Genomic DNA, 27,483 nt, shown 5'->3' on the forward strand with positions numbered 1-27,483 from the left:
CGCCGTCGGGGTCGTAAGAGGTGTCATGAGTAACGTCTGGAACTGGGACACAGGCACAAGTCCCTACTCCTACTGATACTGCCACTGCCACAATTAGTGCAAGTTCTGCTTGTCAAAGAAAAAGGTGAGAACTGACCTGATATTTAGTTGTTCTTATAGAGCATATATATTCATATTGACTGTTTTGTGTTTTCTGATGCATTATTGTTGATATTATGTTATATATTCAGTTTTGGGTCTACAGGAAGATTATTTATAGTATTTTTACTCTACTCAACTCTATGTCAAGAAATATCATTCCAGAACTAGTGTGTGATGTAAAAAAGGGAGAGTGATAAAATATTTTGATCTTTTATATTTATATGTGTAATTAATTGCTTTCTCCTTTCAGAATTATTTTTCATTTCCTTTGTTTTCAATTTTTATTTTAACTCTTGTTATTATTATTTTCTTCAGGCATTCGGATCATGATGAAATCCCTGGCCCATCACAGCCGAAGAAAATATGTGTGGATGGTGGTCCCGAGAACAGAGTGCCACCTTTTCTCCCTGAGCGAGTCCCTGGTCCACGCCTGCCTGATACGGTGACTCGTTTAGATCACCGAAAATTGTTAACGCCTTTAGATTTTTTTAGTTTGTTTTTTACTCAAGAACTTTTGTCTTTGTTTTGTGAGTGGACGAATGATTATGCGAGTATGTGTGCGGATTCGAAACCGACGTTGTATAAGAGGTGGAAGGATGAACCTGTGAATGTGGATGAAATGTATAGATTTATTGGTTTGTTGATGCACATGAGTTGTGTGAAAGTGGAGCGTGTTACTTTATATTGGTTGGGGGAGACATTGTTGAATGGTTTGTGGGCGCGTCGGTTTTTGTCTATTTGGCAATATAAATGTCTTATGAGTTTTTTAAAAATAAGTAATTTCAGAACAGATAATAGAGATGATAAATTATGTAAAGCTAGATTTATGATGGATTATATTCGTAGAAAATGTATGAAATTGTTTCAACCTTATCAGAATATTTCAATAGATGAGAGGATGGTTAAAAATAAGGGAAGGTATAGCTTTAGAATGTATATGAAGGACAAGCCAACAAAGTGGGGAATGAAATTGTGGGTTTTAGCAGATTCAAAGGCAGGGATACACATAATTTTGATGTTTATTTGGGTAAGGTAGGGGGTAATACAACAAATGGTTTAGCTTATAATGTGGTTATGTAGTTGCTTGTTGGCTTGTTCAATCAAGGATATCATTTATATGTTGATAATTTTTATACTAGTGTCCAACTTTTTAAAGATTTGGTTGTGAAGAATGTGAGAGCTTGTGGGACAATAATAGTTAATAGAAAAGGATTTCCAGTTAGTCTAAAGAACGTTAGAGAATGGGAAAAGGGGGTTAAGAGGGGGGAGTTTAGATGGCATAGGGATGGTGATATTTTAGCTTTACAGTGGAAAGATAAGACAGTTTCATTTATATCTACAATACATGATGCAAATAAGGAGGCAGTAGTACAACGTAGGAGTAAAGATAATGGGGTTTTCAGAAAATTAGATGTTACACAGCCTGAATTAGTTAAAGATTACAATAAGAATATGAATGGGGTAGATTTGTCTGATCAACTTATTGGGAAATACAATAGTCTTAGAAAAACACACAAGTGGTGGAAAAGTTTATTTTTTCATTTTATTGACATTGCTAGGGTTAATAGTTATATTCTGTTCAAAGAATATAGAGCTAGGCATAGTGATATTGAAGAATTACAGAGACCAAAACAGTATAATCAGTTAGATTTTACTCTGGAGTTAGCCAGGCAGTTAGGCGGGATAGATGATCTAGAGGGTCCACCACTTGCTTTAAATACAAATTGTAATTGTAATTGTAAAGGTAAATCAAAAGCAAATAGCAGGAATAGTGATAATAATGAGAATGATATAGATGAAGAAATTAAGTTAATCCATCCAATTTTACCAGATGTTTTTTCAAATTCAAGGGGTGATTGTAGGTTATGCTTAGATAGGGGGAAAGTACAGAAAACTAGACATAGGTGTTTATATTGTAAAAAGTGGTTTTGTTTACAGCCGGATAGAAAATGTATGTTAGAGTACCATAAAGTTCTTGAGTAAATTATTTGATTATTATTGTATTTTTAAATACTCTTTGTTTTTTAAATGTTAAATTGTCTGTATATTTTTATTTTATTTTGTTAAGGTACTGTTACTGTGAAATATAAATATTTTCGAACTCTGCGAATAATCATTCGTTTTCGCTCTTTGCGGAAAAAAAAATACTATTCGCTCTCTGCGAATACAATTACATATATAAATAAATATATATGTATACTGAAGTCATTTATTATATTTATCCATGTATTATCAATTGGATCAGTAAGAAGGAACTTGTGTATTTTTTTGGTGTGTATAGTTCAGTCTTTGCACTAAACAAGTGACACACAAGTGAATTTTAAAATAATTATATAATTTTACTTTTGTAATGGAATTATTACCCCAAAACCTTTTCACAGTTTGTTTGTTTGTTTGTTTTTAGGTGTTTAACGGCGCTTTCGACACTATTTAGGTCATTTAAGCGCCCGTTTCTGTCTTTCATCAATCTTTTATCGGCCCCGAGGGGCAACAGCTGATCAAAACGTGTACTGTTGTAATAAAATCTTTATAAAATCATAATAGTTACATGTTTGTTAAGTAAAAATATCTATTTACAATTTCTGCAGGAGTTCACATTCCTGCAGATACTTTAAAATTGTAAGCGGATCGACCGACTGGAACAGAGACTTCAAGTCTCTGTTATCATAATGTTGTGACCTTATCTGTTCTAATTCTGTACATTCAATTAAAATGTGTTGAACTGTCAGGTCACAGTTACATGTTCTGCAGAGGGGTTTTTCATCCCTCTCCAGAAGGAAACGGTGAGTGAGGGCAGTATGTCCGATCCGGAGTCGAGTTATTTTTACCTCGTCTCTTCTTTTTAGCCCCGAGTTGGGTCTGGGGCCGAGGTCACTTTTAATTTGTTTTAATTTGCTATGTACATCTCAACTCCAGGATCGTTCCCATTCCTTTCGGACATGTTTTTTTATATTGATTTTTAAATCCGCGTGTGGGATTTTACTGCCCTCTTGTAATTCTTGGCTCACCGCCTCTTTTGCCAGTCGATCCGCTTCTTCGTTCCCCTGGATACCCACATGACCAGGTACCCAGAGAAAACAAACTTTCTTTTTCTTAATAAATAATTTATTTGCACCTTCCAAGATACTTATGAGTCTTGGATCGGTGCAATAAAAATTTGAGATCCCCTTAAGTACGGACAGCGAGTCAGACAAGATCAAGAATTTATTTTTATTCGATCTCTCAGCCAAACGGAGAGCATTTAGGATTGCTCTCGATTCAGCTGTAAAGATCGAAACATTTCTATCCAGGCGAAGTGATCCTGTGCCTTCCGATGAGTGATAGGCACATCCTACTGCATCTGCGCTCTTTGAACCATCCGTAAATATGTGAGTATGGTTTTTGTATGTTTGTAATATTGCTTTTAGTGTCTGTTTGTAAATATGTGGGTCTGTTTGTGATTTTTCCAGTTTTGTTAGGTCCAAATTTATGTTTGGTCTATATATGGACCATGGTGGTGTCTTTGCCTGGACGTATGGATGTATCCTATCTAGACTGATGTTCATGTCTGCGATGTCTTTTTTTATTCTGCAACCTAATGGTGGTGTCATTTTTGGGTGCTTGCAAAATTTTTCTTCTAGTGTCCTATCCGTGTAGTGTACATGTTTGTGTGCTGGGTTGTCGTGCAGCGATGTGACCTTAGTAACATACTGGAGAGCCAGTTTTTTCCTCCTGAGATGGAGAGGTGGCTCATCTGCCTCAGCATAAAGGCTTGCCACTGGAGAAGTGCGGAAAGTCCCGAGTGCCAAGCGCAGTCCCTGATGATGAATTGGGTCCAGCATGCCTAAGTAGGATGGTTTTGCAGAGCCGTATACAAAAGATGCGTAGTCCAGTTTTGATCGAATAAGGGTTCGGTATATCTTTAGAAGAGTGTTTGTGTCCGAACCCCATTCCATGCTCGACAGAACTCTCATTATTCTCATTGCTTTCATGCATCGCAGTCTGAGATCTTTGATATGGGCGAGGAAATTTAGTTTCCTATCAAAGATCAAACCCAGGAATCGGGCTTCGTCCTTTACCTCAATTCTGGAATTGTTGAGATAAAGGTCAGGCTGTCTAATGCAGGTGCGTTTTCGGCAGAAGTGGACAGCTACTGTTTTTGATGGGGAGAAGGAGAAACCATTGAGATTTGCCCACTCCGACAGTTTGTTTAGTTGGAGTTGTAACTGTCTCTCAATGGTGTCCATACTCGATTTACTTCGATAGCATACAAGAAAGTCATCAACATATAAGGAACAGTCAACATTCTGTCTCATTGCATTCACTATTGAGTTTATTTTAATCTCAAACAGAATGGGAGACAGAATGCTACCCTGTGGAACTCCCTCTTCCTGATCAAATGGATCAGAAAAGGTGGATCCTGCTTTGACCTGAAAGGATCTGTTGTTTAAAAATGCTCTGACAAACATTGGAAGGTTTCCTCGTAGACCAAGATTGTGCAGATCTTTGAGGATTCCGAATTTCCAAGTTGTGTCAAAGGCCTTCTCAAGGTCAAAGAAGATTGCTACCAAGTGCTCACCTTTGGCAAAGGCCTCACGAATGAAGCTCTCTAGTCGAACAAGGTGATCAACAGTTGATCTGTTCTTTCGAAAGCCACATTGGAGGTCGGAGAGGGAGTTGTTGTGTTCCAAGTAGAACATCAGACGCTTGTTGACCATTTTCTCCATCAGCTTGCATAGGCAGCTGGTGAGGGAGATTGGTCGGTAGTTTGAAGCGTCCGAATGGTCTTTCCCAGGTTTTGGGATTGGAATCACGGTGGCCAGATTCCAACTAGGTGGAAAAGTCTGTGTTGTCCATATCTTGTTATAGATATTCAAAAGGACAACCAGACTATCTTGTGGAAGATGTCGGAGTATTTCATAACTGATGTTGTCAGGACCCGGTGCTGTGACATTTGTGTCACGGAGGCAGGCACCCAACTCCTCAAGTGTAAATGGTTTGTTGTAGTCTTCAGTGTTTGTAGATGTAAAGTTTATTGGTGTGTTTTCTGCGTTTTGTTTATGGCGCAGAAATTGTGGTGTGTGGTGTGCAGACGAGGAGTTGTGCGCCAGCCTCTCGGCCAGAGTGTTGGCAATGTCTTGTTCTGTTTCAGCCACGGATCCATCGGGACGTGTCAAGTGATTTAGTGAATCACTATCGGATCCCTTCAGTTTCCGCAACATCTTCCACACCCTATTTAGGGGTGTCTGGCTATTTATTTTTGAGACAAAGTTTTGGAAGGATCTCCGTTTGTTTTCTCGGAAGATCTTCCTACACTTTGCTCGTAGTTTCCTAAATGTTGCGAAATTCTCAGGGATTGGGAATCTCATCGCTTTCCTGTATGCTTTTTTCTTCTCCCGTAGGGCCGCTCGACATTCCTCTGAAAACCAGGGATTGTGTTTTCTCGGTCTACCAGAGGTTGTTGGTATTGTCGAGCTGCAGATATTTGTTAAAATATTTTTGAATTTGTCATAGCTGTCCACCTCTGTCGTAAGGAGTCTGTGACACTCCTGTGAGAAAGTTTCCCAATCTGCTCACCGTACACTCCAACGTTTGGGCTGTGGGGCCCTTGAAGTCGGGGTGATGTCGAGGCAGACTGGAAAATGGTCAGAACCGTGATCGTCATCGATCACAGTCCAGGAGAGATCTGGAGCTAATGTAGGATCACAGAAAGTGAGATCGATGGCAGACGTGGTAAGATTGTGAATATTTACCCGTGTTGCCTCGAGACCGTTTGCCAAGTATACATCCATTTTCATTATGAAAGCCTCCACTGCCTTTCCCCTCTGGTTTGTGTCTGTGTTTCCCCAGAGAGGACTGTGAGCATTGAAATCTCCCATTATCACATAGGGAGGGGGGAGTTGGTTTAGAACTCCCTCTAGCTCGGCAGACTGGAGGCGATGATCTGGTGGGATGTACACAGAGCAGATGGTGATTGGTCTGTGCAATGTCACTCTCACTGCTATTGCCTGTAGATTTGTTTTCATTGGTATCAAGCGGTGGGGGGTGCTCTTCTTCGTGAGAATTGAAACTCCCCCACACGCTATCTGGCCATCAGAGTGAATCAGATGATTGGCCGTATATCCTTTTACTGTGTAGTCGTCTGCTGGTAATTTTGTTTCCTGCAGACAGACTACATCAGGATTTCTCTGGAGGAGGAGGTCCAATTCTGTTCTATTTGATCTGATCCCTCTGATGTTCCAGGAAATTAATCTTGTCTGACCAGGTATCCTAATTTTTTGTGGGGAGGTTAGGCAGTATGCCTGCCTTCAACCCTTTTACTTTTATTCTCCTAGGAGGAGAGACTTCCATAGGAGAAGGAGGCCCTGTGGAGGGCCTCTCGGTTTTTTTAGGGCTGAGTTTTTTTGAACCCTTGGGATTTTTAGGTCCCTCTGGGTTCTTAGATTTTTTGGGGCTTTGAGGCCCCTCAGGGGGATTTGTGGATCCCCGACTGGTGTTGGTGGCTCCATATTCTGGGAAGGGGTGGAGTTTTGTTTTTGGGGGGATAGAGAGGGCTCACGGGAATGGAGATGGGGGGTGGGTCCAACATCCACGCCCATGAGGGGGAGAATTTTTTTGTTTGGGGACGACAGACTGCCTCATCTCGACTAGGGGAAGAAGCCCTGACGTACCTGTGACAGATCATATTTTTGTTCTATGTGTTCTGTAAAGGTAAGGGGTCCAACCTTCTTGTAAAATCTGTTTGCGACTTGTGTGCATATCGATTCATTGTTTCACGTTCATTGTTATTGTCTAGTGAATTGAGTGATCGTCATTGTATGGGCGAATGAGAGAGAGAGTGAGTGTGAGAGTAATTTACATTAATAAGGTGGAGTGTTTCATATCTTAGATTCATATCAAGTTCATGATGGTTGCGAGTAGATTTTATTATGGTTTGTAGTTACAAGTGACATAGACAAGTGAAAGTGGTGTTTATGGCTCATTTTATGATATAATTTAAGCATGCCTGCAACAGTCAGCAATTTGCCCTACACATGGGCCATGTGCTGTTGCTATAATTAGCACTAGTTGAAAAGGTCTTTACTAGTTTAGACAAGACTAGGTGTTTGCTATGAATACAATTCAATTTTAAACCATCCCTGTGTTCCTCTCTCCAGCAAAGTATATTCATTTTTCACACCTAGTCCTTATCTTTTTTTAAACTTATTGGACTCTGATGTATTATCTTTTTGTATAAGATTGTGCTTTAACAACAAAAGTTGCAGACTTAGAAATGCAAAATTCTGTCCTTAAACAAGTTGCCTTTACTAAAAAATTTGTCTAAGTCTAAGAAAAGATGTTTGTTATTGAATGGAAAGTCTGAGTCTTTGTATTACACATTAAACATGGTTAATAATCTTGATAAAGATGACGACAGTAAATTATATCGATATCGTTCTAGCTAAATGTAAGAACACTTCTTCTCCTGGGAAGGATAATGTCACCTCTTTTACTATTTTAAGCTGAAACCAAGATGAATGACTGGAAATGAAGGTGTTCCCTACACCTTGGGTTATTATTTTTGCAAATTTCTACCCGGACCAATCAACGGACTGTGAAAAAAAGACTCTCAAAAAGGATACTGACCCAATGTCTGTGCTAAGTAAGTATTTTTGTTAATAAAATTAAATGTAGTTTAATTACCAAGATTAATTATATCAAATATTACTTTCCATTTTTTTTTTTTTTGCCAGTGGGAGTAAGCACAGCTATGGAACAGCCTAACTTTGTTGTCCTCGATTCGCTACTTTACGCTGTTCTCGATAGGTTATTAGGCCTTGGTTGACCTAACCAACTTTTTTATTAGAGTAAGGTATCGTTTTAAAACTGAAAAATGACAATCTTTCTTATTTTATCACCTTAGTAACTTTATCATCCTTCCAACCGGGTATGCCTAGTCAAGTCAACGAAATCGACAGGCAACTTCCGGTTTGTTGTCAACGAATTGTTTTGCTTCGATACAGATGGGATTCTTTCAATTTATTTATAAACATTTCATACCATAAGTCACCTTGAATATTTTTTCATAAGTATTTTGCTTCTTATTACAGGAGATACTGGATATGATGCTCTAGCAGCTGTTTTTACTGTGACGGGAAGGGGTCGAAGGCGTAATTTGCCAACTTGTCTACCCACGAATAGGCTGCTTGCCCAATTGTGTCTGCTGAGAGAGTCGCGGAATGCGACATGGCATGATGTAAGTCGACATATTTAATGTAATTAACGCAATGCGAGGTTTGTGTGTATGTGATATGTAGGATCTATGTGTAAATGTAAGAGGTGGGTGAGGGGGCAATTTTAAACATGAGAGAGAGAGGGAGAGAGAGAGAGAGAGAGAGAGAGAGAGAGGGGGGGGGGGGGGGGGGGGGAAGAGACATGGGGTTAGGGGTGGTTCTGAAAAAAAAAAAACATTCAGCAGAGCCTTGGAGCCCATGGGGACTGGTTACATATTTTCCAGTTTCTGCAATGCTGAAGTTAAAGTTTCAGCTGTTTGTTAGCAGCATGATACTCAACTGCAAGGTATAATTTCGGTCAGACCCCTGAAGGCCCAGGTACCCCTTATCTGCTGAGTTGACATGAGGGCCAGTCAAATTTCATATCTACTAGGACTCGAACTCGGGCAATTACATAATAGGTCAATGCTCTTGTACTCCTCCCCACTGGGTGTTTATTTTTCTTGTTTTATACCTTGCCTTTCAGGTACGGTCTTGGTTCCTGACGGTGTTTCCAGCACAGACCGTCACCGAAGGACAATTGGAATACTGGGGTCAGAGATGCCTGACGGAAGTAAAGGTTAAGGATGGAGAGGAACTCCCAACATTTTCTGGACATGCCATTTTCGTTGGATACCATTCCAGAAGCCTTATCGTCCCTTGGATTGACCCGTTTTATGTTATTAACAAACCCTGATGACTTTGACTTTGTTATACCAAATAATGTAAATGTCTCTGTACTGTTGTAATATGTCTTAATGCTTTTCATGTTAAAGAGTGTTTAGCTACGGTATAAGAAAGGCGTCACCAGTAGATGCTCATCCATTGAAGAACTAAAGAAAAAGATTATGAGCACCTTGGACCACGCTGCCTCGATTGATGAGAATCCGATGCATGTGGCAAGGGCCCTGAAGGACCTGCTTCATGGTGCTTCTACAACGGGGCAATAGCTTTGGGTGCCCACCCTCCTCTTGATTCTGGCCAGAGCAACATTGAAATTTCAGCCAAGGTGGAATCATTTGTCCGCCCTGTTCACGAGCGTCTGACATCTGAATCTCTGCTGAAACGATGCTTGAAAGGTTTGACTCAGAACACAAATGAGTCGATGCATTCCATCATCTGGGCCTGATATCCAAAACACATTTTTGTGGGGAAATCGAGAGTCACAATTGCTGCTGCCCTTGGCATCAGTCCATTTAATTGTGGCAGTGTGGCTCTCCATGATTTCCTTCGGTGTTTTGGACTGGCTGTGCCTTTGTTGACTCTGTCCTTGGGGCAGAAGAGAGACCTTAAAAGGATCGCATCAGCAGCAGAGAGGAAGGAGGCTAAAAGTTAAAAGGAGGAGGAGGGAACGTGCCCGAGCAACTGCAGCTGCCTAGCAGGAAGTTCTACATCAGGAGGGAGGTCCATCATATTCAGCAGGTGCATTTTAGACTGTGGGTATACTTTTATTTTATCATTTTTATAACTGAACTTCAGTCATCGGATCATGATGGCCATCACAGCCAAAGAAAACATGCTTGGATAGTGGTCCCGATAACAGAGTGCCGTCTTTCCTTCCTGAACGAGTTCCTGGTCCTTGTATGCCTGATACGGTGATTAGCCAAGGTTTCCACCTTCAATGCTTCCATTAGCAGCAAGAGGAGGAAGTCACGGAAAGATGTTTTGAAGAAGGCAAGGGATGCCAAGAAGCAGAAAACTTGCATGGAACCAGAGCCAGCATCCACATCTTCTGTGACATCTTCGCCCCATGCAGCAACTTCACCTTTGTTTCAATCATCTTTTTCTTCGCTGCAACCAACAGCTTCAGCTTCTGCTTCTTCAGCATCAGCTTGGATTTCTTTGTCTCTACATCTGAGTCTGAGCCTGCGTCTTCATTAGAATGTTCGACCATCGTGCAGCTGATTGTATTCCAGGATCTTGTCGAATGTCTTCTCTGCTCTTTTTGTTTCCAGTCAGCGTTGGAGGTGTCACGTGATTCTTCTGTTGGTCTTGCCATTCATCTACATTTGTCTTGTAAATCATGTTCAAAATATATATCGTCCTTTTATACATCTCGTAAAAAAGATAAATAGAACAATGACTAGTGACAGGGAGAGTAACACCATCAAGCAGCTAAACAATTCGGGAGCGTATGAGGGGATGACAATTGAGAAGAGACTAGGAACGGCATTGCGGAAGACTGTGGACAACAAAAAGAAGATAAAGGAAACGTTAGGAGGGAATGGAAAAGGAAAATTGACAAAGGCAAAGATCGCCAAACTTCAAACACTACTATGGACGACATGTGACACATAATTTGGGATTGTTTTTATCACGGCACCTCAACCAATGAACAGCCAGCCCATGAGTACTGCCCAGAAGGAATTGATTCTTGGTGCTTCCACATGAAAGCCAAGGCTAATGGCCTGCCAGTTAGATAATGTTTTTGACTTTAATTTTATTTCAGATGTTTTATCAGCAGCTCATATTGACAGGAAAATTTTGTTAGAGACCATGAAGACTTCATAAGTTTTAGATTTAGAAAAATTTCAAACTTCAGAGAGATTAAACTCCAACTTTACAGCCAACTGGCTTTTCTTTATAATCAGTGGAACTGAACAAAAAGATGGGGATAAAAATGTTATCAAGAATTTGATCTTAAGGGGAGGTTTCACTGCAAAAATACTAATTATAGGGGTCGGAAATCATTTTTCTGTTTTTGGTTTTTATATGAGCTTTATTTATTCAGCTTTACAATTTTGTAACAATCATGACGAAATTATAAGGTATTCTTAATTAAAATGGGCATTTTGTAGGCCTACCCACACAAAAAAATATAAACATTGAGCTAAGTTTTCCAAAACTGGGATTGTTTGGGTCATAGATACGATGCCCTCCATGGTAGAAAGGTCAATCTCTGTTCTATCTGATTTAGTCAACATCTAAGCACTAATCAGAATGGCTCCTTTATAAATCTTCTACCAATGAAGGTCATTTTACAATCATAAATATGTGTGGTTGTATGCTGCTTTCTGATTGGCTGCCAGCATAAGTTAGTATTGTAAGCTATTTTATGATTGGCTGAGTAAATCCAAGATGGCGGCATGGTCGAGGCACCAGATATAAACTCTAGAATCTCGAAGCGTGCTTTCTTTCCAAATTTGTTTGTGAAGATTGAACAAGTGGATTACCTTTTCATTTATATTTGTGGTGAAAATATATTCAAGAATATTAATTTAATATTTTTGTGAAGTGTGTGATGTTGTTTGTTTTTGTTTTTGAGGGTTTTACGGCGCTTGCAACACATTAAGGTCATATCAGCGCCAGTAAAAAGGGAAAAAATGGGATAGTAAAAAGTTCTAGAATTACAATTAAAGCACCCAAGAATAAGGCAGACAAAGGGGAATTGGTTCAAAAGAGAACAGATGTAGATTCCAAGAGCACACTATCAGTGTACTTAAATTGAGATCACCTAAAAGTCTCATCCAGACACAAGCACAGGTCCCAACTAAGAGGAATACACTCAAATGTTAACAAATCATATATAATACATAAATAAAATATAATAGAGTGCATAACAGAGAGATGATTTACAAGGAGTAAAATATCATCTTCCAAAACTAACTATACATTTGACTGTTTCCCTCCCAGCCAAGGTATCCGGCCGGGGTAAGGACAAAACAAAGTAATCTCATTCCAAGACAAAGACAGAAAGCATGTTGGAAAACAGACATAGGGGGATAGAAGACATAGTATGTACCTCCCTGCCCGCTATAGGAGGAAGTGTGTGATATTTATATCAGTAAAGACTTCGCATAAATCTAGATTGACAGGTTAGTGTGTTAGCGAGTGTTTCCAATTTCATTGTGTTGATGTAGATAGACTCGAGATTTGGTATTGGGGAATTATAGTAGATGTCTAACTAGTATCAAAACCTATTTAAATTTTAATCAATTAAATTAACCTGTATTAAAATACAAGTATTACGTTATAATTTTTCTAATAAACTCGTAGTTAGACAAGTTAAAAGTAAGTGAAAGCAAAGATGGCATCTGTTCCAAAGAAAAAATATCAAAGAAAAGACAGACCTAAAAATCGAAAATTTCATGGCAATAGGTATACATTGAATAATGAACCAAACGCAAAAATTAGATTAACAGAAGAAAATACTGATGAGATTCAGTCTGAATGTAATGAAAATAAAACAGCATCAGTCTTAAAATTGAATGATAGTGTAAACAAAATTGGCAATGACAAATTGGAATTAGAAGACAGCTCAGAATTAGAAGGTTATAGATTGATTGATGCAACTAGTCTTGTAAATTTTATAACACAGTTTCCTTGTAAGTTCTGCTGTTCATTTAGTAAGAGAGAAAGAGGTGAAGTTTGTAAACCATCTTACACAATTAAAGAACAATTAAAAGGAGTCACTTCTATCATCAACCTATTGAAGAGAAAAATATCAGCCAATCAGAACGCTGCTTTCATTTCATCCAAACCACCACTTTCACTTCTGCTCAGAATGAAAACAAAGCGAGTTACTTTCATTTTCTAGTCTTTTCTGTGAATCACACATGTTTTGAATCATTCTATTATTATTCTGAGCTATTTTACTTGATTATTCTCATTCATATTTCATTATGGAAGGAAAGAAATCCAAAGCAAATAAATATCGACCCAAGAAGAGAAAATTTCATGGCAATAGGTACACGAAAGCAAAGGCGAGTGGGAGTAGAAGTGGTTGTGATGATGATGTTGAGACAGTTGAGAATCGTCGGAGGGCAGTTGAAGATGATAAAGTTGAGACTGTAGACAAAAGAATGATAGAAGTAGAAGAATTTGATGAAAGTAAATCAGCATCATTCATGAAACTTACTGAATGTTTAGATGAAGAGAGTGTGGAGAGAGGAGGTCAAGTAGGCGATGATAATAGTGATTATGAGGGGTACAGATTGTTTAGAAAGAAGCTTATTGTGTCATGCATCCAGAGGTTAGCCTGTCCTGTGTGTTTATATAAAGCTGAGGTAGGAGAGACATTTGTTGTTGTTGAAAAGTTGACTGGCATAAGCAGTGAGATGACGGTGAGTTGTGCGTTTTGTAAAGAACAGGTGACAGACTTGGGACAAACTGAACATGTTAATCTGAGGTTTCAGGCAGCTATGTATGGTGTTGGGTGTCATGATAAAAAGGGCAGGCGGTTTTTAGGTGCAATGGACATGCCACCACCCGTGTCAGTGACAAGATCTTGCATTTTTAGAGAAGATAAGGGCTGCGTCAGCATCGGTGGCAAAGGAGAGTATGAAGAGAGCGGCAGAGGAGTTGAGAGCAGCGGAGGGAGATGAGGTGACAGTGTCTTGTGATGGTTCATGGCAGCGGAGAGGGTTCTCAAGTAAGAATGGCATGGCGACTTGTTTGTCAGTGAGTAAAAAGGTACTGGCAAAGGTGATTGATACAGAAGTAATGACAAATCATTGTGATTCTTGTGGAAAGTTGGAGGCATGGAAAACTGGCGAGGAGTTGGAGAAGTTGAAAGAACGGCATGAGGTGGATTGTAAAAAAAACTACACTGGAGCAGCAGGCGGTATGGAACCAGCAGGAATGGTAAAAATATTTAGGCGGTCGGAGGAAAGGTACAATCTAAAGTATAAAGGTTACCTTGGAGATGGTGACTCCAAAAGTTACAAGAATGTAGCCCAAGCTGACCCGCCTATCTATGAGGATGTTGGCATTGAGAAATTGGAAAGTTGTGGACATGTGCAGAAAAGAATGGGAAAGAGATTATTGGACAAGATCAGCCAGTGTAAGGGTAAAGTTTATGCAGTTGACGGCAAGAATGTAGCATCCACAATCGGGCCGAACTCGCTCATTTTATGGACCGTTACGGGAGCGGTATGGGTGTTTTGTAAAATTAATAACGGAAAAACCCGTTGATAAAAATGAACGAAACTCGGTCAGCACTGGGTAAAGAGGTCAATCTACCATCGTGCGAGCGTACCAGTTTCTGCGATTAATAAAACCGGTAGAAATCATCGAGTTCTTGCAACCATTTTCAATATTTCGAATACTATTTGGAGCTGCAAGTTGTACGTTGACAAGGTAAGTAATTTACATCTCCTCTCTATTATATAAAAAAATTAGACTTCTAGCATCTTTTTCCGTATGACATCGAAATATCACCCCATGTAACAAAATAAAATCATCGACAGTAGACCCAGTTCACACAGCCTGTGACCTTCACCCACATCGACACACGTAGCGACTTGGCGTGACCGGCAGGCGTGATTTGATTGGCCGACGAGCCCATTGTTTTTTTTCTGGCTAATAGACATTACTAAATAATGCCGGGGGACACAGGATAACTGTAACGCCGCCCGGTCGGGGTAATTAAATCACTATTTAAATTCTTTAATTGAATTTAAACGATAAATAAATATATTCTGTCTTACAGTATCCATATAAGTAACTAACATTTGAAAAGCTGTCGGAAAATACTTCGAAATTCGGAAATTATCGATGCAGTAATAACCTATAGCACCCGATCTCAGTGGACTCGGTCATTTTCCATGAATCGTGTTGTTTGATCATAATGTTTCATTTTAACCTTACTTTTTAAAATTTTATACATTTCTCCTTTTCTTTCTGTTTATATTTTATCTTCTATAAATATCTTCTTATATTATTAGCTACTCCAAACCGGTGCTTATCGGCCGTCAGCGCCGTAAATTTAAACGAAAATAAGGCTTTTGTATCAATTCAGTCTTATCCTCGTACAAAAGTTATTGCATTTTCGTTGATATCATTCTAAAGGTCAATTCTTGCTCTTTTTTAATGGTATCAAATTTGTATCAAAATACATTGAGGAAAATAAATTGTGACTGTTTGTTTGTAGGTCACTTTTAGCGGAATACTACGGGCTCGAGCGGTCATTTGATACCCATGTCTTTTTATTTTTCAAAGCCAGGTCGCGCCGTGAAACGCAATGATTCAAAAGTTACTTATTCGAAAAGAAAATTGTACGACGTTTAATTCGATATAACTTTAAGTGGTATCGATCCCATTTTTCAACTTTTAATAGCAGTTTTTTAAAGATAAGTCGGAAAAAAAGTCGTTTAATTTTATCAGAACATACTTAAAGTGGTATCAAAATAAAGAGCAACCTTTTTTCTTTACATTTATGGGAACTACATCCCAATAAATTGTATGGCGTTAGCTGGGTGTTCGATTATAAAAACCATACAACGCGCCCGTTTCTGCCCATCTTTCACTTGCTCCTCTCTCAAAGTCGGTGCTAACGGGTCGCGGGATTTTCGTCAGTGATTGGGAATCACAAACAGTTTTCATGGATTTGAAGTCTAAAGTCGGTAAGTAAAATGATAATTAAGAATATTAGTGGAAATAAATATGTTTGTTGTTGTAAAAAAGTCTGTAAAAGTGTTTAAATTTCATGTTGGATTGGACCTGTGTCAACTGAGTAACGATGAACCGTCCAGTTTCATTATCTCCTCCACTCCAGCTACCTGTACTTTACATGCCTTTGTAATTTTCATGCTTTGTCTTTTGTATAACATTTTTATTTCTTTGTTTAGGTCAATATCTTGTTAACATATTTCATTTGTTTAAGTTTATGTTTTGATTATCTTTTATCTGTTTACTGTTATTATTTAAGGTATGGGGTACAGGTCTGTACGAATTCATAATTTAAAATGGCGGCCATGAAAGTTAATCTCATTGACCTGCCGAGTCCATTGTTGGTTTATGAATCTCAAAGTTTAAGTGAGCTTGAATAGTAGTGGGAACATTAATTTCAAATTCAGTTACAAGTGACATGGATACTGGTTTTATTTCTTTTTTTTTCTCTTTTCCGATTCCAGTGGCATTTAGAGTAATAGTTGATTGACAAATGTTTGCCTTTTACTTGTACTACAGCTTCAACCCCTTACAACATGGACTGGTCGGATTGATGTGATGTATTAGTATTTTACCTTCTTGTGCTCATTAAGTAAAACAATTCATTTTAATTTCAGTTGACGAAGTTTACAATGGCCTTAGAAGTTCATTCCTGGCTGTTGGAAAGGGAAGACGTCCCAATGTTCCGACCATCAATGTCATTACGAGGCGTCTTCTGGTTCAGTTGTATTTCCTGAAAGAGGAGGGACGGCGACCATGGAGAGAGGTATGTTGTGTGATATTTGTTTTTGTTTGTGGAGTTGTAGTAGTGTGCCGATGGAGTTGTGGCCTTATAAAAAATATGCAGATCTGGAGGCAATTTTTTTTTATAATGATGAATGATCATCAAAGATGTCATTTTGTAGTCAGGCGATATTTAACTAATACACAAGTTTTGTCCGCAGCTGGTGTCAAGAATCGTATTAGTACTGTAGTTCTATATGGCTATTAACCTTTTTTTTTTTTCTTTTTCATTTATGCTTCTCTAGGTGGAGGACTGGATCCTGAAATTGAAACCTGACCTGGGGCATCATGTAAGAGGACGCGTTCGTGCAATCGTGGAATACTCGTACAAGTGGTGTCACAGTGAGGATTGTTGTTTGGATGTATTCCTTGAGGAACGTGTGAATTTTTTAGCTTTGTCACCTTATTTGTCCTCTATTGGAATTAATCGACAGACATTCAGCGATCCTGAGAATTTTGATGTTACTGATATTGTTGTTTGTAATGAATTAATTGTTGAGCTTCATAAGGCTAAGGCTATCATGAAATCTTCAAAAACCATTTTCACTTGTGGGTTGCTAAATTTGTTAAGTGTCCAGTCACTTCAAAACTTGCTCGCCATGGGGACAAAATTGTTACAGATTATTTTAATCTTAAGAATAATAGATCTCCCATGCAGGACTTTCTTCATAAAGCTTTCACTTTTATGTAGATTTACAATCAGATCTTCAGATTCCTGCACCCCAGCCCATTCTTTCTCCGACTGTGAAAAAACATTGTACAGATTGTCTTCATTTAAAGGAGGAAGTTAAAAGTTTAAAAGATTTGATTCTTCTACTGCAGTCGGAGAAACATACTTTAAATACTGAAATCCAGAGTTTGAAATCAAATAGTGAACTTTTGCGTGTGCAGCACGACGCAGATCTTTGTCTGGCTAAGGATAAGGTTGATGTTTTAAAATTGAAAGTTAAATGTGCCAAAAACAAATCAAAATCTGAAGTAAAATGTATTAAAGACAGTATGTCAAAAAATGAAATTTCTTTGAAAAATGACATTTCTAATTTAGAAAAAAAACTCAGCAAAGCTAAGTCAAAGAGCAAAGAATTGAAAAAAACAGCTTACATCTTCTGAGGAGGAAGTTGTTGCTTTAAATAACAAATTATTCTTAAACATGAATGATTTCAATGTTGCTGTTAAGGGTACAAAAAATAATGTCTATAGTGATGCCATACGTACGACTGCTATAGGCCTTGTGTGTGAAACTGGTGTATCAGCTGCCAATGTTAGCAAAGTAATTGAAATTGTTGCTAATAATTTATTCCAATATTCCTTTATTGAAAAATTACCCTGCATGCAGACTGTATTAAATATTGTTGATGAAGGCTATGCCCTTTCTCAGTTTCAAATAGTTGAAAGCATTTTGAAAGTTGATGATGTCACTCTTCATAGCGATGGTACCAGTCGTGACCAAAAAAAAATTGTTGGCCATCAGTTGTCACTAAGTAATGGGGATACTTTTTATTTAGGCTATGCTCCTGTTGCCACTGAAAATTCTAATACTTTGTTAGATTTGGCTTTGAGTGTTCTGTCACAAATTTCTGTAACATATGCTCAATTTGCTTCTGTAGATAATGAAGGGATATTACGTATTATCTTGTCTAAAATTACCAGTCTCATGACTGACAGAGCAAGTGCCATGAAGTCGTATGGAAATTTATTCTTTGACCATGTCAAGGCTGAGTTGGGCCAAGATGTTTTGATACATTTTCTACATTGCAATGCGCACTATCTTTTGGGCCTTGTCAGTGCATTTGAAAAGGCCATTGCCAATGTAGAGAATGCCTATGTCGCTGATCATGGTCCTCTCGGCCGAGATAATCAAAGTAAATTTGCAAAATTTTCAGATACGAAAGAGTCTGCTACTTTTCGTATTCTGAGAATGGCGTCTGGTATTTTAGGTCCAAATGGTGACCAGAAGAATGGCTGTAGAATAGAGTGGACAACGTTTTGTGAAAAGTCTTATTTTCCGAGCTTTAAAAGTAACCGTTTTAATTGCCATTTTGAAGCAGCTGCTGCTCTCATTTTTCATTTGTCAACAATGAAGTTATTTTTCACCTCTGGTGTTTTGAATGACAACACTAACATGAAAATTGAATCTGTTGCTGTTGATATTCAAGACAATGTATTGATGTCCTGTGTTTGTTGTCTTGCTTTGTTTTATATCAAGGTCACTGGTCCTTACTGGAAACTGGTGAACAGCTCTGTTAAGTATTCAGAATTTCATACCTATGCTAAAATGCTTCGGGATGCTTTTCAGAGGTGGTCTGAGGATCCCAGTGACCTTTTTAATGAAACTTGTACATCTGTCTTTGATAATACAATGAATATTTCTTCTGCATTGTCCATTTCTATTCATGAATTTATTGCCATTTGTGATGAACAGTTTATGGTGGACATGCTTAGATCTCTTTGCAAGGAGGCATTGATTCTAACAGAAAGACAGCTTGCAGAATTTATGGATGGGGGTTACTTTTGTAATTTAGACCCTGCTGTTCAAAATCAACTTCGTCATTGTCCTTTAACCAATTTGATTGGAGAAAGTTCTTTTGGCGATTTTGATTTTGATATTTCTAAAAGAAGAAATGCCTCCTTGCATAACAGATCTGCTGTCCACTGTATTAAGCGAAATAAAACTTTTCATTATCTTAAACACAGCAATCAACTCAAAGCACACAAGCTTCTAAAATCAGCTCGCAAAAGATCAGCACAGTTAAGGCAGGCCAACATTGAATTAGAAAAAAAAATGAGGAATGACAAAAAACAGATTTTTGCAGACAATCAAGATAAAAAGATTGCAAAAGAGCTTAAATCGATCACGCAAAGAGGCGTCTACACGGCAAAAGTTAAAATTCATGGTGGGCCCTGCAGATCCTCATCCGAAGTGGATGACTTGATTCTTAAACTTAATTCAATGGGCAAGTCCTCACGACATATTTGTGAGTGTTTAAAACATGAGATACGGTTCTGCAAAGCTGTATTGGGTCACAAGCATTTGAAATTAAGCGGTACATTTCATGATCTTGTAGAACGGTTAAAGTCAGTTTTGGTCTAGATTGCATGGTCAAAAGTATTAAAATATTTTTTTTTTCTAGTCATGCCTTGTGTCGCATATCAACTCTAATGGTTAGGGTTAAGTTTAAAGTTGATATAGTATATAGTTATTTATAAATATTTTCTTTACCGAGTTACTTCTTGCAGAATCGTCTATTACAATTGTGTTGACTGTAGTATCTAATATTTCATTTTTTCAATATATTTTTTTACATATCTCATTGTATGGCCTGCATTATAGTTATTAATAATGTTTACTGCAAGTTTTAAATATTGTTTTGACACCAATTTTATTGTGTGACATCATATCCTGAATATTATTTTTGAACCATTTTCTTATCTGCTGGTCTGTGAGGGTTTGCATATTTTGCCAGTTCAACTGCTCTTGTGAGGTTGTAGTATTAATTGTTTTGTATTATTTATGTTTTGATTTGCATAGACTATTTGTTTGGACTTTATTTTATGGAATTTTGTGGATTTACATTATTACGAAAACATCTCATTTTTTAAACTTTTTCGTGACATTGTCCTGTTTGAAGACATGGCCCTCTTAGACATTAATAATAAGGCTAGATGCTTGTTGTTTACACTTAGGAGCAGTTCTTTACCTTTTTATTGATGTTTAAACTGTATTTCTATCACCAAAATTATATTTGTTACAATTTTTTTTTTAATCCTAAATTTTGCATTTTTACCTCCCCTTTCGATTTTGTCATTTTTGGCCTTGGTGCGATTTTTGTTGCAATAAATGATGGTTTTTCCATCCAACTAGAACCCTGAAAAAAATTGAGCTTGTTCCCTATGTGGTAGAGTGTTGATTTACTGATTTTTGAATGTGTGGGTCGGTAACTTATAAAAATATTGCGCTCCGAAATCGGTCCATCCGCTCATTCGGAAATTATGCGTAAAACCCCAAAATTTGAAATGCTGTAACTTTTGAAATTGAAGAGCTACAGCATTGATTTTGGTATCAAAATTCTTAGAATCAAAAGTTCTATCAAGGAAAACAATTTTATTTGATGTGTTTTCCATATGAAAAATCAGTTTGGAGTAGCTAATATTATTTTAACTTGTTAATATTTTCTTCTCTCTCTCTCTCTCTCTCTCTCTCTCTCTCTCTCTCTCTTCTCTCCTCTCTCTCTCTCTCTCTCTCTCTCTCTCTCTCTCTCTCCCTTCTTTTCTTTCCCCCTTTCTATTTCATTTCGTTGCTCTCCCTCCAATTTATCTTTTCTTTTTCTCTCTTTCCATTTCATCTCTCTCTCTCTCTTTTTTTCTCTCTCTCTCTCTCTCTCTCTTTCTCTTTCACACACACACACACATATCTCCCCATCTATATGTGTATCTGTGAGTGTGTATGTAGTGAAATAATTTGGTTTTATGATAACAATTTCAGGTTTTTCTCACTATGGACCAACAACAACTCATTAAAAAGTATGGCCCACCCAATAGCCTGAACAATGGGATCGTTATTGCCTTTCACAAAGACATTGGGGATTTGCCTCTAATAACATCAGCTAACAGATTGTTGACTTGGCTGGGCTCCAAAGCTTTAAGAGCCAAAATCATAAGAACAGTAAAAACCGCTTCCTCTAAAAGAGGCCACGCCTTAGAGGAATTCAAAAATAGACCATTCACCATTCCTCCTTTAACACCATCATCAGATCCTCCAACATCTTCATCAACCTCTTTATCCACATCTTCATCAGAACCTGCATTGACATCTCCCCAGTGTTCATTACCATCCCCAGGTCCATCATTATCATCATCATCTTCAACAATAATAGTACGTCCTAAGAAACTTAACACCCCTCAAAAAAAACTAAACACTACTTTTCACCAGATTTCCAAAAAGGAGAAGGAATTATCTACACTAAATTTAAAGTTGGGGAAAATAAGGACATTAATTTGCAGACAAAAAAACACTCATTCACAATACTCAATAAAGAATGTGAGAAAAAGAGAAGACAGGAATTTGAAGAAAAGGAGAGGGTTGAGAGAGGAAAAGAACAGGTTTGCGACAATGGCCAGGAAATTGGAGGAAGAAAATGATGAGCTGAAACGGAAATTGAAGGAAGTCAAAGGAAAGAATGATATACTACAAAAGAGGGTCAACCTTCAGAGGAAAAAGTTGAAAAAGAAGACAGCAGTAAGGAGAGGAAGAAGTAAGAAGACTAAAATGGTGGTTGATGATAGTGATGAGGGGGAAAGTGAAGTAAACGAATTTTTTATCGAGACCAAGGAGAAAGGAGGTGAATACTCGGATTCCACCAGGCTTTGTGTTATGGAGTTGGCTGGGTTGGAAGTTGCCACAGGAAAGGTTGGACAAGTGATGGAGACAGTCGGTGAACTGTGTGGAGTGCGCTTTTCAAATGTGCCAAGTGCGTCTGTCTGTCAGCTGATAATTGATGAGGGCCAGGTCTTGGCCAAAACCTACATCCATCATGTACTGAAAAGGAGCCACAGTTTTGGTGTCCATAAAGATGGAACTACACGCAAGAAGGTCAAGATTCTGGACACTTCCATCGTTACGGATGATGGGCAGTCGTTTTGTTTGGGGTGGTCGTCAGTGGTGTCTGAGACTGGACGTTGCTGTTTGCTTCGACGGGAGCTGGCACAAGAGAGGCCATCAACCAAGCATGGCTTTGCTTCAGTTATTGAGGTGGAGACGGGACAGTCTTAGACTACCATGTGATGTCGTCCTATTGCAATGTAACTGACTTAATTAATGGAAGAAGGACAACGGCCATGGAGAGAGGTACATTTTATTTTATTTGTCTATTATTTTTTTTCTTTGAGCTGTGGTGGCTGAAAGTGTCATCTCAACGTTGTGATCTCGGAAAAGGCATTTATCACACTTTTCCTATCCTATCAGACTAAAATTCAGATGTTCCCTGGTTGTGGTACATTTATCCGTGTCATTAAAAAATGTAAATGCACTTGACTGTCTACGAGTGGGGTCCTAAATGTTATGTGTTTTGCCTGTCAGCTACACTAAGGTCCTGAGAAAACATGTACTTACAGTACAGAAACTAAACTAAGGTCCTGAGAAAACATGTACTTACAGTACAGAAACTAATGTGTTTGTTATTTTTTTGGGTATCATTATTAATTAATATTATTTCTTTCATGCTTGCTTTCAGGTTGAAGAAGTGTTCTTTAAGATCATGCCCCATCTACAGGCAATAAAGCACCTGGTCAGCCATCACCATCTTCGACAGCTTATGGAGGCCACTTACGCGCGCTGTTCTACACTTGGTTCCTCCGTATCGGATTATCTTTCTGAGACGATTGATTTACTTGAACTCTCCCCTTATTTGACAGAGATCGGCATCGACAGGAGGACATTTTAAAATCCGACCGTCTATGTGAAGAGCCAGGATACGTTGTTCACACATCGTTTGCACTTAGTAACTATAAGAACTTATTACGTTTAAAAGTCGTGAACTAGAACTCTTATATATCCACAGTAATCATGAAGGAGACCACCAAGAGAAATCGGGTCTCGAGCAAATAATCTAAGAGAGATTCATGCAGGAGGGCTAACGAAGCTAGGCATTTGAATGCAAAGCAAGAGGCCAATTCTTGCATATCAGGCAATTCATGTTAAAATGAGTTTATTTTCTTTGTAAAAGGAAAAAAATCTCCAATAATTGTCCTTTCCCTTTCAACACAGCATCATGTAATGGAAGAGGTAATTGAGGTACGTATTGTAGTGGAGTAGAAATGGGGAAATATTTCTAATGATCGAGTGAATGAGATTAATTTGATTTTATTCTTAATTTTCACTTTTTTAACTTTTTAAAAAATTGTAGAAGTATTGTGTAATTGTTAAATAGACTAATAGACAGCTGTCACATTTTGAAAAATTTATTGGATTATGCATGACAGTAATGACAGTCAAGTTTTCTTTTCAATGCATGTTGATTTTTAAAAATAATTTTCTCCTCAGATTTACCTATTCGGCAGTCAGCGTCGAAAAGAAAATTGGATTTTAATCCTGAGCCCCAACATCATGAGCAGCCACTTCCTCAATGCCAGTATGCGCTTGTAGACCTGTCATGTCTGGCTGTGATAATCGAGTCGAGTCATGTGGTGACGGCCTTTCAATGGCTGTCCATCATCAACGTCAGAAAGATTTTGCTCAGTGAGTAGGCCTTATTTGTTCCTGTTGCCAAGAAAACCCCATTGCTTCAGGAATGACATCAACGTCCCTTGAAGATCCCGCAACTTTTGATGGCAATAGGAGGATGGTAATGGCTTTCATCGCCCTCGGACTGGGGTACGACGGCCTCTCCTTCTTCTGTACTGTGAGACCATGGGTATTCAGCCTATGGAGGAGAGGACGTTTTAGTCTCACCAAAGTGACATTGCCAGCAGCTGCAGCAAGTTCAAGGAAGCCACCCTTGACTATGCTGTATCCACAGTACGGCAGATAGTACCGGCCCTGGTACGATGCCCACAGGGAAACCTGCCAAAAGAACCATGAGGGGTTATCTGGGAAGATGGAAGTTGCCGCGGCATGTGTGATGTGGGGCAGGTCCGCTGAGCGAAACCTGCGCTACACAACTCTGGTCAGCGATGGAGACTCCAAGACGTTCGCAGAACTCCAGAGGATGAATCCATATTCAGTGCCAGTGGAGAAAGAGGAGTGCACTAACCACGTTGTGAAACGTCTTGGTACTGCACGCCGGGGTCTGCGCAGTGATGAGTGAAATGCCACAAGTTTGCATTCATCTTCTGCAGTCAGCAGACTGGGCCTTTTTATTTTCTTTTTCATCTTACTTATAATGCAGAAGTTTATGTTTTACAAATTGTTGTAAATATGATGTACATTGAATTGTAAAAAAAAATGTAATCAAATGTTTCTTTAAGACTGAATTATTTTGTTGCTCTTCATTTTGTTTTTATTTTATTTTTTTTTTAATTTAATTGAACGGTAAATATAAATTAAATGTAATCAATTGTACATTTTTGACTGTGGAATTAATCTTTTTTGTTTTTCTTTACTTTAATACCAGACGAAGATTAATACCATGCAAGCATATTATAAGAAAGCTATCGCCAGTAGATGCTCATCCATTGAAGAACTAAAGAAAAAGATTATGAGCACCTTGGACCACGCTTCCTTGATTGATGAGAATCCGATGCATGTGGCAAGTGCCCTGAAGGACCTGCTTCGTGGTGCTTCTACAACGAGGCAATAGCTTTGGGTGCCCACCCTCCTCTTGATTCTGGCCAGAGCAACATTGAAATTTCACCCAAGGTGGAATCATTTGTCCACCCTGTTCACGAGCATCTGACATCTGAATCTCTGCTGAAACGATGCTTGAAAGGTTTGACTCAGAACACAAATGAGTCGATGCATTCCATCATCTGGGCCCGATGTCCAAAACACATTTTTGTGGGGAAATCAAGAGTCACAATTGGTGCTGCCATTGGCATCAGTCCATTTAATTGTGGCAGTGTGGCTCTCCACGATTTCCTTCGGTGTTTTGGACTGGCTGTGCCTTTGTTGACTCTGTCCTTGGGGCAGAAGAGAGACCTTAAAAGGATTGCATCAGCAGCAGAGAGGAAGGAGGCTAAAAGTTAAAAGGAGGAGGGAACGTGCCCGAGCAACTGCAGCTGCCTAGCAGGAAGTTCTACATCAGGAGGGAGGTCCATCATATTCAGCAGGTGCATTTTAGACTGTGGGTATATTTTTCTTTTATCATTTTTATAACAGCTTCAGTAATCGGATCATGATGGCCATCACAGCCAAAGAAAACATGTTTGGATAGTGGTCCCGATAACAGAGTGCCATCTTTCCTTCCTGAACGAGTTCCTGGTCCTTGTATGCCTGATACGGTGATTAGCCAAGGTTTCCACCTTCAATGCTTCCATTAGCAGCAAGAAGAGGAAGTCACGGAAAGATGTTTTGAAGAAGGCAAGGGATGCCAAGAAGCAGAAAACTTGTATGGAACCAGAGCCAGCATCCACATCTTCTGTGACATCTTCGCCCCATGCAGCAACTTCACCTTTGTTTCAATCATCTTTTTCTTCTCTGCAACCAACAGCTTCAGCTTCTGCTTCTTCAGCATCAGCTTGGATTTCTTTGTCTCTACATCTGAGTCTGAGCCTGCGTCTTCGTTAGAATGTTCGACCATCGTGCAGCTGATTGTATTCCAGGATCTTGTCGAATGTCTTCTCTGCTCTTTTTGTTTCCAGTCAGCGTTGGAGGTGTCACGTGATTCTTCTGTTGGTCTTGCCATTCGTCTACATTTGTCTTGTAAATCATGTTCAAAAGTTATATCGTCCTTTTATACATCTCGTAAAAAAAGATAAATAGAACAATGATTAGTGACAGGGACAGTAACACCATCAAGCAGCTAAACAATTCGGGAGCGTATGAGGGGATGACAATTGAGAAGAGACTAGGAACAGCATTGTGGAAGACTGTGGACAACAAAAAGAAGATAAAGGTAACGTTAGGAGGGAATGGAAAAGGAAAATTGACAAAGGCAAAGATCGCCAAACTTCAAACACTACTATGGACGACATGTGACACATAATTTGGGCTTCTTTTTATCCACATAATTTGGGCTTCTTTTTATCACGGCACCTCAACCAATGAACAGCCAGCCCATGAGAACTGCCCAGAAGGAATTGATTCTTGGTGCTTCTACATGAAAGCCAAGGCTAATGGCCTGCCAACACCTGACCACGACAGACATATGACCACATTTATTCTACCGACTGTAGCAGAACACATCAGTGACGTTTATGTTAGACTTGACTGATGATAATTTGTTGGGGAGATGTTTGTTTGGAATGACTCAGAATGTAAATGAAAGCATTCATGCTTTGATTTGGTCTAGGTGTCCAAAACATGTGTTTGTAGGGAGACAGCGTTTGGAAATTTCATGTGGGATTGGAGTAGGAGAATTCAACAAGGGAGCAAAGGCATCGCAGGATTTCATTTCGGAAATAGGACTTAGTGTTAGTGTGGGACGGCATTTTGTGGAGCATGGGAGTAAAAGGGACAGTATTTCGGAGTGACTATTCGTCAGTACTGACCCCCAGACGCTAGCATCTGGGGGTCAGTACTGACGAACAGGCACCAGCGTCTGGGGGTCAGCACTGACTAATAGGTACTGGTATCTATTGGTCAGTTCTGGCGCCTGTACTGACGGTGCCAAAATTATGGAAAAATGCCATTTTTTGAAATAACTTGTTCTACGACAAATAAATCCACATTTCCTGTCCCATACTAGTCGCAAGGAAGTCCCTTGGTTTCACCTTTTTTTTATCGGTTTACGTGAGATTGTTTAATAAATTTATCAATTAATTAAACAAATGATATTGTTCAATCCTGAGAAAAATACCAAATTTGATGTTGAAACGCCAAACTGGCAACCTATATTTCGGTTCCTCCAACGCGCATGCTCACTGCGTGACGCACAGCGCAGTGGCGGGTGATCGAACTAGGTACCTTTCGGGTACGAAGCAAAGACCGTAGCGCTGAGCCACGCTGCCCCCCCCAAAAAAAAATGGAATTATCTATTCGTTATCAGGTTTCTCCTCCTTTCCGTTATGATTATTTTTTTTTTTTTTTTGCATGACAAAAAAACAAAAACAAAACAAATACATTTTTTTTAAAAACCTCATCAATAGAATGGACAATGTATTATAAAAGAATCGTAACAAGAAATATTATATTATAACACGTTTCCTCTATTTTTCTTTAATTTAAGCAATAACGAAAATATACGAAAAAAAAAGAAAAACAAAAACACATACACACAAAGACAACATAAATAAAAAAGAATCGTATGGTGGCTTGAAACAACGACAGTCATACCGTTGCCCCAAC

The 27,483-nt window shown here is 38.8% G+C and overlaps 4 protein-coding genes across 4 annotated transcripts; 3 read left to right on the top strand and 1 right to left on the bottom strand.

Moving 5' to 3' along the window:
- Window positions 1–10,671: 10,671 nt before the first annotated feature.
- Window positions 10,672–13,818, top strand: LOC144972319 (uncharacterized). Its single transcript, XM_078913411.1, has 2 exons — window positions 10,672–11,601; window positions 12,132–13,818. Exon 2 carries the CDS (start codon window positions 12,995–12,997, stop codon window positions 13,694–13,696), a length of 702 nt encoding a protein of 233 aa, XP_078769537.1. The 5' UTR covers window positions 10,672–11,601; window positions 12,132–12,994; the 3' UTR covers window positions 13,697–13,818.
- Window positions 13,819–15,544: 1,726 nt separating this feature from the next.
- LOC144973845 (uncharacterized) lies at window positions 15,545–17,335 on the top strand. Its single transcript, XM_078916737.1, has 3 exons — window positions 15,545–15,715; window positions 16,379–16,527; window positions 16,790–17,335. The coding sequence occupies exons 1-3, from the start codon at window positions 15,694–15,696 to the stop codon at window positions 17,333–17,335; spliced, it is 717 nt and encodes a 238-aa protein (XP_078772863.1). The 5' UTR covers window positions 15,545–15,693.
- Window positions 17,336–22,384: 5,049 nt separating this feature from the next.
- On the bottom strand, window positions 22,385–27,483 carry LOC144972320 (uncharacterized). The gene is made up of 2 exons (XM_078913412.1): window positions 26,798–27,483; window positions 22,385–26,682 (listed from the first exon to the last, which is right to left on the bottom strand). The coding sequence occupies exon 2, from the start codon at window positions 25,880–25,882 to the stop codon at window positions 25,514–25,516; it is 369 nt and encodes a 122-aa protein (XP_078769538.1). The 5' UTR covers window positions 25,883–26,682; window positions 26,798–27,483; the 3' UTR covers window positions 22,385–25,513.
- LOC144973846 (uncharacterized) lies at window positions 24,137–25,224 on the top strand. The gene is made up of 4 exons (XM_078916739.1): window positions 24,137–24,342; window positions 24,378–24,450; window positions 24,653–24,787; window positions 24,874–25,224. Exons 1-4 carry the CDS (start codon window positions 24,137–24,139, stop codon window positions 25,222–25,224), a joined length of 765 nt encoding a protein of 254 aa, XP_078772865.1.

Source organism: Berghia stephanieae, chromosome 5 (genome assembly GCF_034508935.2).
Source record: "Berghia stephanieae isolate SIO BIC M18660-M18661 chromosome 5, UCSD_Bste_1.3, whole genome shotgun sequence".
Classification (NCBI taxonomy): domain Eukaryota; kingdom Metazoa; phylum Mollusca; class Gastropoda; order Nudibranchia; family Aeolidiidae; genus Berghia; species Berghia stephanieae.

Excerpts from the sequence above, each read along its gene's own strand:
- LOC144972319 (XM_078913411.1), top strand. The coding sequence starts at position 12,995 with ATGGAAGGAAAGAAATCCAAAGCAAATAAATATCGACCCAAGAAGAGA.
- LOC144973845 (XM_078916737.1), top strand. The coding sequence starts at position 15,694 with ATGGATTTGAAGTCTAAAGTCG. Across the intron at positions 15,716-16,378 it reads GGATTTGAAGTCTAAAGTCG|TTGACGAAGTTTACAATGGC; the intron begins GTAAGTAAAATG and ends TTTTAATTTCAG. Across the intron at positions 16,528-16,789 it reads GACGGCGACCATGGAGAGAG|GTGGAGGACTGGATCCTGAA; the intron begins GTATGTTGTGTG and ends ATGCTTCTCTAG.
- LOC144973846 (XM_078916739.1), top strand. The coding sequence starts at position 24,137 with ATGGAAGTTGCCGCGGCATGTGTGATGTGGGGCAGGTCCGCTGAGCGA. Across the intron at positions 24,343-24,377 it reads CGGGGTCTGCGCAGTGATGA|TCAGCAGACTGGGCCTTTTT; the intron begins GTGAAATGCCAC and ends CATCTTCTGCAG. Across the intron at positions 24,451-24,652 it reads TTTATGTTTTACAAATTGTT|ACGAAGATTAATACCATGCA; the intron begins GTAAATATGATG and ends CTTTAATACCAG.
- LOC144972320 (XM_078913412.1), bottom strand. The coding sequence starts at position 25,882 with ATGGCAAGACCAACAGAAGAATCACGTGACACCTCCAACGCTGACTGG.